The sequence below is a fragment of the Gavialis gangeticus genome, unplaced genomic scaffold (assembly GCF_001723915.1).
Source record: "Gavialis gangeticus isolate Ggan-Ray unplaced genomic scaffold, GavGan_comp1, whole genome shotgun sequence".
Taxonomy (NCBI): Eukaryota; Metazoa; Chordata; order Crocodylia; family Gavialidae; genus Gavialis; species Gavialis gangeticus.
Window position 1 is genome coordinate 106,664,569 of NW_017729031.1, and position 17,730 is coordinate 106,682,298.

At 42.6% G+C, this 17,730-nt stretch overlaps 1 protein-coding gene across 1 annotated transcript in view; it reads left to right on the forward strand.

The window, feature by feature from the left end:
- ALS2CR11 (amyotrophic lateral sclerosis 2 chromosome region candidate 11) overlaps positions 1-17,730 on the forward strand; it is a 67,418-nt gene that overhangs the window by 11,405 nt on the left and 38,283 nt on the right. The window contains exons 4-9 of the mRNA XM_019522914.1: positions 6,986-7,108; positions 8,526-8,570; positions 9,328-9,396; positions 11,391-11,482; positions 13,437-13,598; positions 15,068-15,182. Coding sequence (XP_019378459.1) covers positions 6,986-7,108; positions 8,526-8,570; positions 9,328-9,396; positions 11,391-11,482; positions 13,437-13,598; positions 15,068-15,182 — 606 coding nt within the window. The remainder of the gene's footprint in view (positions 1-6,985; positions 7,109-8,525; positions 8,571-9,327; positions 9,397-11,390; positions 11,483-13,436; positions 13,599-15,067; positions 15,183-17,730) is intronic.

A 17,730-nucleotide genomic window follows, 5' to 3' on the forward strand; every position in this document is an offset into this window, starting at 1 on the left:
CCATTTTCACCAGTTATGAGTTTCACCCCCAGTTGCATCTGATCCTACCCATTAGTTCTAATAAGCCTACAAATTGGCCACAAATTGAATATATCATGTGCATGAGATTCAGGAAGAATTAAAATGCCATCTGGAGAAGGCAAAAGGGTCTTACAAGCATCAGGTGAACCAGCCTTGTCAACAGGGTTCTGCCTATGTGGTAGGACAGAAAGTATGGTTGTGCTCTGAACACCTTCATGCAGACTGATCTTCATAGAAGTTAGGTCACTGATACATTGGTCCTTTCTACATCATTCAACAAATTAAGCTGATAGCCTTTGAGCTGCAACTCCCATAAATGCTAACAATCCACCCAGTATTCTATATGCCACTAGTCAAACCATACACAAAAAATTCATTCCCACATTGGACCCAGCCTCCTCACCTCCCATAATTGGGGACCTACTAAATTCATAGCGGTTGCCCACTGATTTTACAGTCAGAGTGCAGTGCCTGGAGTCATTTTTGCAGGCTGAGCACAGTGGGCTCTCCCACACCTCTGATTGGCTGAGGGGCCCCGGAAGTCCTGCCCCTCTCTGCAGATTGCCAGATGGCGCCAAACTGGGGTTTCCTAATGCTTCAAAATGAATGGCTTCCATGGGTTTAATCTCCTAATTAACCTCAGGGAAGCCATAAATTGACGTGTTATTAAGCAGTCTAGGATGATGATGATGGCTTCTGTAGACTTGATCAAGCTTGTGGAAGCTGTTAACCATGTTCTAGACAGCTTAATAACGCTTCAATTAATGACTTCTATGGGCTTAATCAGGGGATTAAGCCCATGGAAGCCATTAATTGACATGTTATTAAGCAGTCTAAGCAGCTAATTAAGTTCTAAAATTAAATTTATTATTAAAATGAAGCAATGGATACCATGAATTGTAATGAATAGCAAATATATACACTTTATTAACTAATCCCAACTATATACACTTTATTAAATAATACCATCTGAACACTTTATCGAACTCTAAACAGAAATATGAAAATAAAGGTATACTATGCACATGAATTGTAACTAATGCCAACTATGTACAGTTTGTTAAAGGACATTATAAAAAGGAACGTACTGAAATTGAATACTAACCTTAAAACAGGCCGTTCATGCTATGTATTCAATACAAGCATGCTGGCTAGAGACATTCTCTGTGGGGTGGACACTTGTCCATACATTGAGATGGCATACTTGGCAACACTGGCGACACATAGGGGGTGCATGTGAGTCCACGTGCCCCCCCTGATATTGGCCGCTCCCCCCCACTGCTGACGCTGTCAGCGGTGTCTGTGGGAAGTCCATGCTCAGTGCTCGCCACCTTCCTCCCTCGCTGCTGACACTGCCGCAACTGCCTGCGGGCAATTCCCGCTCAGCCTGTCCTCACCACTGCTGTCACCGCAGCTGCTTGCAGGTGGTTCCCGCTTGCCGCCACCGCCACGCAACCGCCACCTGCAAGTGGTCACTGTGCCCACCGCCAGCCTCAGGGGCACGAGGCACTCATGCCCAACAACCACTAAGTTAGCTGGAATAGTGAGGCAGTGTCTTTTCAGGGTGTAAAGATGTGAAAACCAGTTACAGACAATCCTAGAACATGTAAGCAGCACATTCATTGTCATGCTCTTTCTGGGATAGCTTTCAGTAGCTGAGGGTCAAAACTCAGCATAGACAACTGGCTGGGGTCCAAAATGTGAACAGCACTAAGGAAGGGGGCAGCCAGCTGTGTGAACTGTGGTGGTTGTGACAGGTCGTACCTGGAGTAAGGGTTGAGCTTCACAGCTATTGCTTAGAATAGGTCCTTTCTGCACTAGTTTTCAGAAGGGCACCTTGACAGTTCTTGTCATGTCCTGCCTTTGACCCAGCTTATCAAATCCATCACGTTGTGTGCATGGTGGATGACAGCCTGCCGGCCTTCAAACCAGATCAGGAGCTTCATGAACTGGGTGGCATTGTCAGCCACAAACATTACTTGATCTTGAATGTTGCCTCACCCTAAGAGATTATGAAGTTTGAACATGTAGTGTATGCTGGGTGTGATTTCCAACTCCTCACTCACAAACTACTGGTAGTGCTGCATGTGCTTGGCATAATAACAGACTGCATTGAATGAGGAATTCCACCGTGTAAGCACAGACTCTGGTGGCAGCAGTACAGTGCCATTTGAGTCCCCTGCTTTCACTGCTGAGGGACTCCCTGTACCTTACACCCTTCCTTCCTGGACCTTACAACCTGGACAGTGCTTTAAGGCTTTTCTTGAAAGAAAACACCAGGCTATCCACCTCAAGGAACTGTCTGTGCCAGATGTCACTAGGGACAGAATGTGTACATTGCAGGTGACATGAACAGCATTGGGCAGCATTCCTTGGAGCACATCAGAGAAAGCCTTGCACAAGTACATGGCACTGTCAGACAGGAATGCTGAGATCTTGTTAAAGTCTGCACCGTAACTGACAATTACCTTCACGGTTGCTTGGGAGGCTGTAAACAAATTGACAGAGATGAGGTGGACCAGCTGAGGTTGAAACACAGGTAGGTCCTGGTTGGTCCAGCTCCCCACTACAAATAAAATGTGCAGCACATAGTTATCCTAAGGGTTGGTGGCTTCATCAGCCACAACGGAAAAGGAATAATATTCTGCTAAGGCAGCCTTTGTGGAGTGACCATGTGAAACAATCACTTCAGGGAGATAGTCCCGGTGAAGCTGGTTGGCACTCAGGAAACTGCCAGCATTTGGCACATTTGGGTTCAGGTAGTCCTTTAGCTTCGAGTGACTGAGTTTCTCCAGTGGGATGTTCATCTCCATAAAAGCCTCCACAAGGGAGGCTGCCCCTTCCTTGCCAAGTTTCTTTCCATGGTCCTTTTAAACTGGAAGGACATTGCCTCTTGCCTTGACCTTCAGCTTCTGCAGCTGCCTTCCTCTTCATGTGTGCCTTGGACTTCAAGTGACAATCAGTGCTAGCTTTCCTGGACACATCCAGAGTTAGATTGCAGGGGATACAGAAGAGTTTGCCTCTGTTTGTGTGCAAGGTCCCTGTGGGGTACTGTTTTGCACAGTTCACCACTGAAATGTATTGGGCAATCTTGGAAGACTTCGTCATGTTCATCTCTGGTCTCTCTCAGGGGGGATCTAGCATGCATGCTGCAGGAGCATGCTGTAGGTGCCAAAACCCCCCTGGCTTGCCTGGCTGGCCTCTGACTGGCTATTGGATTGAGCCTACATCACGGACTTAGCCTCCAATTTGCTCCCTCTCCTTTCCACTCTTTTCTGGTTTTGCAGCTCTCTTCCTCCCTCCCTCACCCAATTACCAATTTTGTTGTTTTTCATGGTCCCTGTGCTTTTTTGTGGAAATGGGCCAAATTCATGATTTCCACGAAAATTGCAAATTCAGTAAATCTCTGCCTATAATACTGCATGGTCAGGAGGAATACTTTGTCCAAGAGATTCTAGACTCAAAATAGAGGCAAGGTAAATTATATTACTTAGTAGATTGCACCCCAGACCTTTAAAAACTGTGTGTGCAGCTGGGCTGCACACATGGATTTCTGACTTCCTGGTGCCCAGGGACCCTGGGATTAAGGAGCCTCTCCCTAATCGCACGGTCCCTATACATCAGGGATGTCCAAAAACCGCTCATGCAGTTCAGCTGCACATACATTTTTAAAGGTCTCAGCGTGATTGGACCCAGGGGTCAGGGAGAGACTCCCCGATCCACAGTTCCTTGTGTAGCCAGATCTGTTAAAACTGTGTAGCCCATCTAGACTGCACACATGGTTTTTACTCATCACAACATATGGGACCCTAGGATCAGGCTGCAGCAGCCTGATTCTGGATTCTCTGTGTTCTAGGACCTGTAAAAATGACATGTGCTGCCCAACAGGGTTTTGACAATCAGCTGATTGTTGACTGTGGCCAATTCCAGACCCCAGTTTGGTTCCTGGCCACAGCTGACAATTAACTGATTGTGGACATCTGACTTTCAACTTGCTGAAGCAGGGGGTGCCATGGATCATGATTCTGAGGTCCCATGGCACTGGCAAGTAAGGTCTAATTCCTGATCCAAAAATCAAGCATCCAGTAGCAGGTCTCATGCTTTTATATGAACATCTCTCAGGGGCCTGGGTTTCAGATTTGAGGGCTCCATGAACTAGGTAGGTGTAAAGATGGGTGGGGTTTGTTAGGGTACTGGGCTAGGATTATGGCTGTGTCTATTAGGGCATAGTAAATTCTGTTCCTAACCCCTATTGAGTCAGTCAGCTTGAGTCAATCAAGCTCTGCATTAAAGCAGTTGTTTTTTGCCTCCACTACTCAGATTGAAAAGCTTTTCAAAAGCCTCACTGTTTTTAGTCCAGATGTATTTATGCCCAGTTTATGCACATTATTTTTGTGTCAACATTATTTTTTATCTTAAATACATTTTTCTCATATTCATGTTTACCTACTTGATGAATGTATAGATAGGAGGTATATCCCTTCTATTTCTGTTTTTCTCTGCTAAAAAGCCATGTTCTTTTAATCTCCGTATATGATAGATCATTTTATCCTACCTAATCCAGTATGAATTCATCTTTCTTGAACGTGGATGGCCAGAATTATGCACAGTATTATAGATGGTGTTTTACCAGTGCCTTGCATTATTACAATAATACTTCCTTATTTCTGTTGAAAATACCTTGCCAGATATGTCCTAGGATCATCTTGGGCTTTTTCATTCCCATATCATATTGCTGGCTCCACGGGCAGATCTAGGATTTTGAAAAGGAGGGGTGCAGATGGTGAGGTGCCTCATCACATATACCACAACGTATATTTTTCTCCAATAACAAAACCTGAATCTTTACTATTATGTTAGGGGTCCAGGGATATATTATTCAGTGTAAGACTAAAGCATAAACAAATATAATTTTTATTGGGAAGTGCATTAATTTGCTATATCATCTATAAAAAGCACAAAAATAGGAAAAAATAATCAAAATATGTTTTGTTAGTCCTTTAGTCATTAGAATTAAATGAATACCTCTTTTTCAGTTAGCATCTTGACAGTGCATCCAGTGCCTCATTGAAAGTTATTTCCACAGCTGAGTTAACGTATACCTGAGTTAAGGTTTCCACACCTGAGTTGGCTACAGTTAAAAACAGTGTTCAGAGCTCTGATATAAGAGCAATGTTACCAGGAGCACCTAACAGACAACAGAATTGCACAAGAAAGGATAGCTTAATCAGTGGAACTTCATGACCATTAAAAAGGGAGAAAGGGTTGTTAACGCTTGTGGAATGAAGAGTTTTAGGACTCAGGTAGATTACAATGAACCATGAAATCAAATGACTCCCTCACTGCTGCCTAAATAGAAATGCTACTGCCACTTCCAGGCAATTGGTTTTAAAGTTTGGGTGGAGCAGGAATCAAAGGTGGGTGCAGATGCAGCCCATGGCTGGCTCCTACCAACCTGTGATCAACCAGCATACCCTGATCTTTCACAATCTCACTGCAAAAAAGTCTATATTGTTCTGTAAACGCATGACCTTGCATTATTGAAATTAATTCAATTTCTGTTACTGTAGATCTCAGTCATCCAGTTTTTCCTGTGTGGTATTCAAAGTTCCCTCTGTATTGACCCAACTTCGTGTGATCAGCAGGTTTCATCAGCAAGCTCATTTTTTTCCGGAAAGGCTATGAATGAAAATTAAAATTAATCCCACACCAGTCATTGAAGAATTATCCATCTGCTATTGTATCTCCTTGAGCTGCTTTTTTGTCCAGCTTAAAATTCCTGAGCTATTTCATATCTTCTCCAGCTAAAATGATAATTTTCCACATGTCACTGTTTCATGTGTTTTACTGAAGTCTAAGTAGTTGAGGTCCAATTTCTCTGATTACAGTAGGATCAAGCAACAGAAGGCAATTTTTAGTTTATAATTCTAAGCCCATGTTTCCAATCAGCATTGCTCAGAAAGCTCTTTCTTTGCTTTTCTGTTAAAAATGCACTGTTACTAGTGCTTCTTTTGGTATCTCCAGGCTTTGTGTTTCTTGATGAAGCATATGTTCATATACCATATTTTCTTACATACCACATGCCCCCAAATAAAACATACATCTATTTTTTTGGAAAACAGAATATAGAAAAAAAGGCTCTTTCAGAGGCATAGCCTAGAACTGCCTTTTTAATGGAGAGGCAGTGCTACAAGATGGCTACCAGCTTCTTTCTGAGACAATAAACAGGAGAGATGAAGTCCAGTATTAACCCTTAACTAACACTTTCAAATTGGCAACAATTTTGGGCTGCTCATTTGGTGGCTTAGCCAAAACCTTGCCAGTATGAGATGGCCTGTGAAAGGGTTAACATTGGACCCTACCCTTATTGCATACTACCTGAGAGAAAAACTGGAAGCCATCTTGCAGGGCAGCATCTTCATGCTTCTGATCCTCAATGCTTCTATTTCATCTTCCTCGTATAAGACACACACCCCAATTTTGGAGAGCCGAATTTTGGGGGAAGTGATTGTGCACATGTGTGTGGGGTGGGGAGGTGGTGTGCAGGTAAACATGGTATTTCATCAGTAATCAGCCTGTTCGTCTCTCAGGGAAACTGCTTGGACTGCATTACCAGTATCAGGATTTGCATGTTTTAAGTCTGTGCACAGTGGTTTCCATTGTTTAAACTCTTGGTAAAGGAGCATTTCAATGTTTCCTCGGGTAACCAGAATAGAAAGTACTGTAGCTAACATCCCCTATCAACTTCTAAGAAGCCTGTGAATCTAAGACATCCTAGCAAAGGCAATTTTGCTGGACTCTTCTGGCATAGCAATATTTTCCACTTGTTCCTCTTTGCTCTGGGTAGTGAGTGTTTTAGTAGATATGTCAGTTTGTTTTAGATTTACAGCTTTTCTCAGTTGCACCACCTATTTTTATTGCTTCATGTTGATAGTGTGCACATATTCTCCATTTTAATTTTCAGGTTCCAAGGCAGCAACAGGATATGCAAAATAAGATTATTTTAGAATTAGTAGAATTTCAGAGTCCAAAAGAATTTCCAAAACTGCTGGGGTATGCAACAGCACACCTTTATGAAGTTATTCAGGTGGGTATGGCAAAGTCTAGGTTGCAGGTTGTTTGTATTGCATGTAGTTTTGGAATTGCCATACAGATTAACATACATTGTTGCATCTATTGATTTGCATTGAAATAATAGTTCCATTTATTTCTTATGAATACCCAGTTACTATGTGATTGCCATTGTGATATTGATAGGTGTGTATAGGTAGATAAAAGTAGAATTACTGGAACCCTTGTTTTGGTCCCTTGACTTCCATTCAAGTGCTTGTTCTTTAGTTGTACATTGAGACAAGTTCCAGGGGTCCCCTTCTTCTTTTGCTCTGATAGTGCCTTATATATATTTGCATTTCAGTGACTTTTCCACATGGGCCTGAACACATGGCTGTACAAACAAGACTTTCATCTTTAAAACCTATGAGGGTTCCACATGGGGCTTTCATGCAAACCTGGCAGTGAACAAATTAACTGCAAAGTGAAATTACTCTTGTTCTGTAGTCTCATTTCACTCACTGATAAAACATGCTAAATAATTTGCTTTAAAATGGTTGCATGTGAAACTAAGGCACTTTAGAAAATTAGCTAAAGTTAACTTAGATTAATGCAGTCAAATTATAAAAGTATTTGGGTATCTACATGTTGAGTTAGGCACCTATTTAGGTTCCAATCTTGCAAATACTAACAATGTAAAGCTTCATGTCAATCATTACAGTTGCCTATATGCATGCTCAGGAGTGGTGGTGGTGGTGGGGGTGTGTTTCAATTAGAGTCATTCCCAAAAAGTCAATCTAATTAGAATGCCTCAGCATCACATGCACGAAGAGCCTGCAAGGTTAAAAATGGCTGTGGGATGCTTTATCTAAACCTCATTGGTTTAGATAAAGCACCCCCCCAGTCATTTTAAAACATGTGAAAGCTTATACATGTGACAGTGAGCCAATGCTAGAGTGTTTTAATTAGAACACAGTACAGACTCAATTAATCGAATCTGCTCCAACATGTTCTATCTAATTAGAACACAAAACAGCACATGTATAGGCAGCCTATCAGCATTTAAAACAGTGGAAGAGTTTGCATGTGTGAAACGTGTATTTACAGGAGCCAGGCCTTTGTCACCTAATTATCACTACCTAAATTTAACAATCTGGCTTTAGGACAAAGAGTAATGTGGTAGAACTGAAAAATGAACTAAAAGCGATTGAACTAAAAATATTTTTTCCACTGTGTCATGGTTGGACAATCAAGCATTGTTGCTTGACTGACTTTTCAATTATGAATGCTTTTGTTTGACTTTTAAATGATCTTTGTGTGAAAGGAGTGTGTAACATCTGATACAGTTATAAGTTCTTATATTTTTACATACTTGATAATATACTATATAAACCCTTTGCTTGAAAAATTAATGAATCAAAGCATTTCTTTTCTGTCTTTCCTCATCTCTGCAGAGAAGCCATTTCACTGAAACACTGACCATGAGGAATAGAAACATAGTAAGATTTCTGGTGACAACTATAAAGTATTAAACATACATACTATTGTTATTGCCAAATGATTTTGTTTAGTTGCAGACACATGTGTAATATAAACGTTAGATTAGAAGAAAGACTAATTCAGTGCAACCTCACTGCAGTATCCACAAGTGAAGTCCATAAAGTACCCTTTTCTTCCAGTGGCATAACCTCTGAGGGAAAGTTGGCAATAAAAACAATGCCTGCTTCTTTGCAATGATATATTTCCCCTTTGAGCAGTGGAGGTGAATCTAACCATTATGTACATACATAATAGAATATAGAGAATAACGTTTGGTATTATCACCTGAATCATTAGACACTTAAAAATTAAAATACAAAAATTATGCATAACCCATACAGGAATGAATCAAACAAAATATATACTAAAATTTGTAAAGTGTTTTGTAAAGAGATTGATTTTATACTAGAATGCTTAAACATCCAAGAATATTTTATATGTTGCCCCATTGTAGGCAAAGCCTACAAGTGACAAAGATTTTCTGTGTGTGGTCATGAAGAGAATGTCTATTATTAAGAACAATAGATTGATGAAAGAAAAAAGGAAAAGATAATATAAAGATCCTATAAAACATGATATGCTTATGACTGGGGTACGTCATATCTTGTTGCTTTGCTTACCATACATGTATTTTACCAGAGAACTTATATGTAAATGTGCTTACAATAAGAGTTAACTATTGTATTTAAAAAAGAGAGTCTTTCTTTATATTGCCAGGTTGTCTGCACTTTGCAAGTGGAGTTTACATTCTGCTATGGAAGTTTTGGATATGGTTACTCACACCAGGTGAGGACCTGTCTTTTATTTCTTGTTCTTTTATGATATGGGAATGGGATTATGGCACTCAGAGCAACCTTGTGGGTAAGCACCATGCCATAAAATCTTTCTTATTGTCCAGGTATCCAGGTTGTAGCCGTATTGGTCTAGAGGAAAAATCAATCAGGGCTTATGGTAGAGGTGATACCTTTTATTAGACCAACAAGATTTTTCAAAAAAAAATTCTTTAATTGCAAGCTTTGGGCACAAACACCCTTCATCAGGCATCCGAGAAAAGATTGTAAAAGTTCTCCTGGGTAGAAGTCAAAGTTCATATTTCACAGTGTGGCAAAAAGAGGCAAAGTCCCAAGGCCCAGTCTAAGTACTGGCCTACTGATGTCCAAGGGTGATATGTACACGCTCTGACCTTACCTTAATGTGTCCCATGCCTCGTACCGAACTGAGTGTGTTATTTGCATCTCCAGCTTGTAGCCAGGCCAAACTCAGTACACAGATAGGCCTCTGGCATACCGCCCTGTTCTGGGCCACACTCACCACCCCCTTCTCACCAGGGCCTCTTTCACTCCGCCTGCTCTCACCAGGCCTCTCTCACACCACCTACCCTGGGCCTGCTCCCTTGAGTGACCCTGGAGGGCCTTCTGGCTTGACTACGCTCCTCGGCTAGCCCTGGCGCAGCCTTTTGGGTCTCTCCCACAACCCTCATCTGAGCAGTGACTAGGCAATTAGCCAAACTCTGAGCTGACTTCGCCCTAGTCCCTGACCGAGAACTTCACCCTTCTCTTGGGCTAACCTCATCGGTGCCTTCTCCCCACGGCCTCTCAACTAAGTCCTCCCACTAAGGCATTTCAACTTTGCCCTCTCACTAGGGCATGAGGTCAAACACCCTCATAGGCTCAGGTGCCCCTAATCACTGTGCCTGGCCCACCACTCTCATTAATAACCCACGGGATGTTGAAGGCTGGGGCTAAGGCAGCCCACCCACCTTTCACCGGGGAGGTAACTGGCCTGGCATTTCTTGGGGACTCGCTCACCACAGGGAGTCCCACCAGGCCACTCCTGCCCAGCAGGGTATAGTTTCTAGTCATACCCAGTACAGCTGTACGAAATAGCACTGTTTTGTTTTGACTTCCATTTTGACATTTCAATGGGACAGTGTTTCATTTCAAGTTTAATTTTGAAACCACTGTTCCATTTCATTTTGTTAAAACTGTTTCGCTGTTTTGACACTGTTTCGACATTTTGCCCATAGGCTATAATGGGGAACCATGAAACTGCCTATAATTTTGTCAGTTCTTGCCTGATTCAGATGGAACTTGCAGGCATGGTAGCCCCTGCCAAGTTTCAAGGAGATAGGGGCAGGGGTTTCTGAGCAACTATACCTTAGGCTGCTGACAAGCAAAACTCGTGACATGGGTGACACTGTGTGTGAGTTAAGGCACAGTGGGGTGAAAACTGCAGGGATGGTAGCGCCTGCTGATGCCATGAAGCCTGCAAGCTTTCAAGGGGAGAGGCGCAGGGGTTTCTGGGAAACTGCACTGCAGGCTGCTGGCAAGCAACACTTGTGACATGGGTGACAGAAAGCAGGTCAGTTCAAGCAATGCTGCCTTTTATGCTGTTTTTCCATCCCTCCCCCAGAGCACTGGGATTGGAAGGGACCTCAGGGAAGGACCACAGTCACTGGCCAGCTGCACAGCCAATATGAGAGCACTCCTTCCTCCCTCTTCCCCCACCCTGTCCTTACTTTGTTTCCCTGCAGGCAAGCCCTGATTGAGTTTTGAAACTTTCAGAATGTTTTGACTGCCCTCATTTCGTTTCAAGGCTGTTTTGAATCCCTTCGTTTCATTTTGATTTCACTGTTTCAAGCTCAAAACGAGCCAGAACAGCGTTGAAAGGAAACTGCAGGTGAAATTTCACACAGCCCTAATGCCCAGGACCTTGGGGCCTCCTGCTTCCTCATATCTCATTTTTTTACACTGCTAATTATCAATGTTTTTCTTTTGTAGTTGAAACAGCCTGAACCAGAACTTCAGAAGACTATTAAACGTTCCATGTTTCTTCGGATTCCACCACTGAAAGACAGAAGGGATTGTCAAAGGTTCTTGGGAATTATATATTAAGGATCTTCTCAAAATTCTTTTAGCTCTTGACATGAGTTGCTAGCTAAAATTCAGAACCTTCTAAGTTATTCCAATGAAAAGAAATTGGTGATGAAGTCATGTTTCTTTTATGCAATTCTGTTATTTTGAAAAAAACAAAAACAGAAGAGAAAGACTAAGGAAAGTGTAGGTCCCTTACTGATTGCAGAAGACAATCTAGCAACAAATGAGGCAGTGAACACTAAAGTATTCACTGCCTTTTTTATTTCACTATTCATAAATAAGGTCCAGATACCAGATGATAAGTGCAGGTGGCAGCAAGGATAGGGGAGGAGATATGCAGCCTACTGTAGTGGAAGAATAGGTTAGGGATTACTTAGAGAAGTTGGATGGTTTCATGTCAATAGAATCATACAAGATGCACCCTAGAGTACTAAAGGAATTGGCTGAGGTAAGTCCAGAATGACTGGCTATCTTACTTGAAAACTTGTGGAGGACAGAAGGGGTTTTAGATGACAGGAAGAGGGCAAATATAGTCCCCATTTTTAAGAAAGGGAAGAAAGAAGATGGGTCCTGAGTACCAAAATCATAAGCAAGAAGATGTGGTACTCAGGCCATAGTATTCAGCAGTAATCTTCATGGCCTTCTGAATTATTAGGTAAGCAAGGTGGCAGAGAGAGAACTGGTTATCATAATTGAAATAGATTAAATGATAAGGATGGTAGAATATTTATCATTGCAAGTTTAAGAACAGATTAGAAAACAGACCTTGGGGAATGGTTTAGGTATAGCTGATCTTACCTTGGGTTTAGAGAATGAAATAGATAACTTCTTGAAGTCACTTCCAGTCCTAATTTCTGTGATTTTATGATCTCTGATACCATGTAACAAGTTCCAAGAGACACATAACCATGTAATCATAGTACCAAAAATGTGAAACATCTAGTATTGTTTTTTGCCTTTTCCCTCTCTTGGTAGCCACCTTTTGACACGTGAGAGTGGAATAGGGGGAAAGGAATGCAAATTGTTACATAAATCCCTAATGTGGCTTCTACGTTTAATCAGACCCCACAAAAAATCTTAAATCCTTCATAGCTCTAAAGGAATCAGAACTCATGGTACAAGTGATATCTTTTATTAGACCAACCAGATTTTTGCCAAAAAAAATCTTTAACTGCAAGCTTTTGGGCACAACCCCCTTTTTCCGGCATAGGAGAAGAGACTGTAAAAGTTCTCCCAGGTAGAAATGAAAGTTCAACAATGTTCAAGTAAACAAATATCAAATTTTTTATCAATATTTTAGCCAATTTTTAAAAATTAAATCTTCATAATTTTCACAATCTTTGAGTTTTAGCCATTTTTAAAAATTAAATCTTCATAATTTTACAAGGAAGAAGCAAGTTTTATCACCTGAAACCTAAGACCCGCCTAAGCCTAGCTTATCTGCTTACCTCCTCACACCTCACTTATCTCCTCACAACCTTGTGGCACCTATCTAAAGACCTGGCAGCACCCAAGGGTTTCCTGGCACCCTGGTTGAGAACCACTGGACTAGTCTTTTTGGTCCAAAAATGGAACTCTGACAATGGAATGTTATATTAATTTGTAAAATAATTTCTGTTAGCCAAGAGAGAACTTGAGAAATTTCAGCTCCAAGTTATTTTTTCCAGAAAGTGGTAAGACCATAGCTTCCCCAGAATGTCCTTAACAGTACACGTAACTTTGCTTTAGAACTCAAGAGCATTCACTTTGGAATAGTCTTTTGTCATTGTGAGAGAAGAGGCTTTTCCCCTTTATCCAAAAATTCTTACTATGTAAGGTCTGTGAAAATAATAAGCATAGAAACAATTTATTTTTCTGTGAAAGATTATTTACACATTCTCTTTCTCCATCTAACTAATTTTCTTTCACTGAGGATTTTGATTCTTGTGTTTCTTTTGTCTTTTTTGGTAGTAGTGTCACCACAGCACAGTTCCTGGGATATCCAGCATTCTTATCTCCAGATCAGAGTATGGCAGACGGAACTGTTGAGAGAGAAATTTCTTCACCTGGTGTATCCTCAAAGGGCTTAGGCATACTTCAGAATGGTCTGAAAAAGATTCCACCTCAAAACAGGCAAGCAATTATATGCACTTCTATGTACAGAATACAAAACAAATACTTCTTTAATTAACCTCATGTTTGTAAAGAAAGAGCCTGAATAGGAGGCCATGGGTAGGAGACAATTAGTTCTGATGCTTACCACATGGCCTTCATATTGGCTTAGCTTATGCCATTTGGAAAGGTGATTTAGCTGCATTAGCAGAAAGACTCCCCTTAATTTAAGATGTATCTCCACTAGGAGATGCTGCTGACAGCTATATGTTACACAGAAGTAGTGGCAGAGATTCTTATAATGTAGACAAGCTCTTAGGTGCAATTGTTTTCACCTTTCTACTTGATAGCCAAATGGCAGGATACCCTGGAGCAGGGGCCAGCAACCCATGACCCACAGGCTGAAACTGGCTTGTGGGGAGATTTAATTTGTCCCACTAAGCTTGTGTGCCCAAGAATCCACTATCTAGCAGCTGCCTCCATCAACTGCTACTTCCTGCCTGCCATCTCTATCAACTGCTGTTTTTGCCTGTGGAAAACAGAGCAGTGTTAACTTGACCTACTGTTGTTGAAAGGTTGCCAACTCTTGCCCTAGAGACTTGATTGTTATTGGTCCCACCATTAAAATGGTGCTGTTACAGGTTACCTTTAAAACATTTAAAATCTTTGGAATGTTATGTCCTTATAAAGTTAGAACAGTTTCATAGTAGTCACAGGTTATAGTTTAATGCTGTCTCAGACCTGCACAACTGTGACTTGCCACTAGAGGGCCTGGCAATGTGGATAGGAGCCAGGACTCTATTCCTCCTCACGGGTGGAAGAGGGGAGGGGGAGGATGGCAGAGGTGGAGAAACGAGCATGGAGTCTGGGCTTTCCTTCCCTCTGCAGCAGTAGGAGCCAAGACAGAGACAAGGATGGGAGTGAAATCTTGAAAAGCTGTTTGAAGTGAAGGGGCCAGGAGCAGTAAGGAGAAAGGAGTGAAAGAAAAGAAAAAAAGAAAATTAAAGAACTAAAATCTTGCATGCGTCTCAGTGAATTGGGATTGGGTCAGGGGAAGGGAGTTGGGCTGGGGTGGCAGGAGTTGTGCTGGCTAGGATGGGGGAGGGAAGGAATAGCCAGGACACGAGGTTGAACCAGCATGCTCACTGCATAACACCAGGGCAGAGCTGAGTACCAGGGGGGTTGCAGGGCCCAGTAAACTGAGGTACAATGAAGTGGCTGGCCATTAGTGGTGGGGAGGAGAGGGGAGGGGTTGGCTGGCATGGGGAAGAGGAGGCATAGCCACAGAGGGAGACCTCGTGGCCTTAGCCCACCTTGGTGTGCATAGATCCTTTAATTTTATGTAAACCATTTTTACATAATTATTTAAATACAAGTCAAATACAAAACCCAGGACATTTAGCTCCAGAATAAGCTGGTCATCTGTTTCTGGCCTGACAAACAATCCTGCAGGTTTGGATACAAACTTACTGACTGATTCTTCTCTTTAGACTGGAAAAAATGAAAAATGAATATCGGGCACTAAAAACCTGGGAGAAAAAAGCTGAGTATTTAGATGAACTCATCATGAAAAAGGGACCTAAAATGACCACAGGACAGCATATGGTAACTACAGAACACATAAAAAGTATTGTGTATACACAGTAGTTTAATTTTCTTGTTGGTAAAACATTACCTGGAAAAACAGTTGAGAGTTACGATTGGTTTCCTATCTATGCACAGCCATTTTAGGATTTCTTTATATTTATCCTTAATTCTAAATTTCTTAGTTTTATAATTTTTTGAGGATAATACGAGTACATCTGTGATAGAGTAACGTAAGTCAGTATGAAATTATTTAGTTCATTTTATATAGTGCATTCAGTGTGTTTAAACAGGTGGTTCTCGGCTGAGGTACCACGAGCATCCCTCAGGAGTGCCACGATGCAGGTGCTGTTGCCACAGCAGCCAGATAAAACTGCCTTGCACTCACTTGTGCTGCATTAGGGCTCTGGCCTAAAGCAGGCTGGAACTGGGTTGGCTGTAGCCCTTCCTTCCCAGTCTGGTCTCTCCCATGTTCCTCCCAGAAACAGGCATGCAGGACAGTTCCACACTTTCACCTTTGTTTCCGGGAAGAGCATAGGAGAAGCCAGACCGGGAAGGGCTATACAGCATGAGACATCTCCTGCCAGCTATATGCTGATCGGAGCCCTGATGCAGGAGGAGCACATGCACATGCCACAGCCCTTCCTGGACTGGCTGTGCAGCAGGCACATGGGGCAACTTTATCTGTAGCCAGTAACACCCAGTTGAGAAACACTTAGATAAGTTGAGGCAGCACCAACAATGGTTCTCAAGTAGGGGTGCTGCCACAGTCAAGTGATGGAGGGTTGCCCTGACCCTGAAAAAGTTGAGAACTATTGGTCTAAACTTCTCATAGATGGCTCATCTCCACATGCTGCTGTGGCACTGTTATTACTGCGCCATCATTTACTGCTTCCTTTTGGAAGTATTAAAAGACGGCACACTAACAGCCCATACTGCACCATGCGTGCCGCACATAGTTATTTCTAGGCAATACATTGCCATAGCAACACATTATAATGGGGGAGCACGTTGCTACAGTGGCATAGCTGTAGCATCACGGTTCTTGTCCACATACACTATATCATCATAGTGTTGCTACAGTGATAGTAGCTTCCCCTAGTTAGCCAAGCATAGGGAGCATAAGGCATGGCCCAATCCCTCTCCCAGCAAGTCCACCAAGCTTGTTATAGTGGAGAGCTTTATTGGTTAAAGAGGGTAGGCTTGGGGAAGGTACGAATACACCTCTTTGGAGGCCAACATCAGCTCAAAAAATGGACAGCTTGAAACCCTGTGGGTCAAGTTGTGGGGGGAAGGGAGGAGTGCGCAGCGAGAGAGACCTAACTGTAGGTGTATATTACAAACCACCAAACCAGGGGGAGGAACTCAATCTAAAGTTCACCCAAGAACTGACTGAGGCTGCACATGCATGTGACATGGTTTTCATGGGCAATTTTAATTATCCAAACATCTCCTTGGAGAAACACTTGGCTAAGTTGAAACAGTTGCGATCCTTCCTGACCTGTGTCGAGGAACTCTTCCCGACTCAGGAGGTGCATGGGCCAACCAGAGGTGATGCTCTGTTAGAAAGGCTGAAGTGGCGACCGAACTTAGATTAGCAACAGGAATCAAGGACGACAAGAAGTCCTTCTTTAGGTACATGGGAAACAGGAGGAAAACAAACGGGAGTGCAGGGCCATTGCTCACCAACTCAGGAGAGCTGGTTACCCAAGAGAAGGCGGAACTCCTGAATGACTATTTTGCCTTGATCTTTCACCAGACCAAGGGGAAAACCACGCCAGGAAAGTAGAGGATGAGCACGGTAGGAATAATCGCCTTCCTACTATTGCTGTAGAATTGGTGTATGACCAATTAATAAAATAAGACATATACAAGTCAGCGGGACTGGATGATCTTCATCCGAGAGTGTGGAAGGAGCTGGCCAAAGTCACTGTGGAACCCCTGGCAGAACTCTTCCCCAACTCATGGTACTCTGGAGAAGTCCCTGAGGACTGGAAGAGGGCCAATGTTGTGCCCATCCATAAGAAGGGCAGGGGGGAGGACCCGGGTAACTATAGGCCAATCAGCCTAACTTCCATCCTAGGGTAATTCCTAGAAAAGTTCTTCAAGGAGTCGACCTGCAATAAGCCTGTAGAAGGTAAGATTCTAAATGACAGCCAGCATGGCTTCATCACGGGCAGGTCTTGTCTTACCAGCCTCATCTCCTTCTATGACCAGGTAACTCACCACCTGGATACGAGAGAGCTGGTTGGCATTGTATACCTAGACTTCCAAAAGGTCTTTGATCTAGTATCCCACGATGTCCTCGCAAGAAAATTGGAGGATTATGGTCTTAACCCCGAGACAGTCAGGTGGTAAGAAACTGGCTGCGGGATAGGATCCAGAGAGTCGTAGTGAACGGGTCTGCATCCTCCTGGCGAGAAGTGGGCAGCGATGTCCCGCAGGGGTTAGTGCTCAGTCCATTATTTTTCAACATATTTATTAACAGTTTGGATGTGGAGATTGTCACGGGGTGGGGCCTAGGAGCGGTCGTGAGCCTGCTAGTGCCCCCTGCCGTGCCAAATTAGGA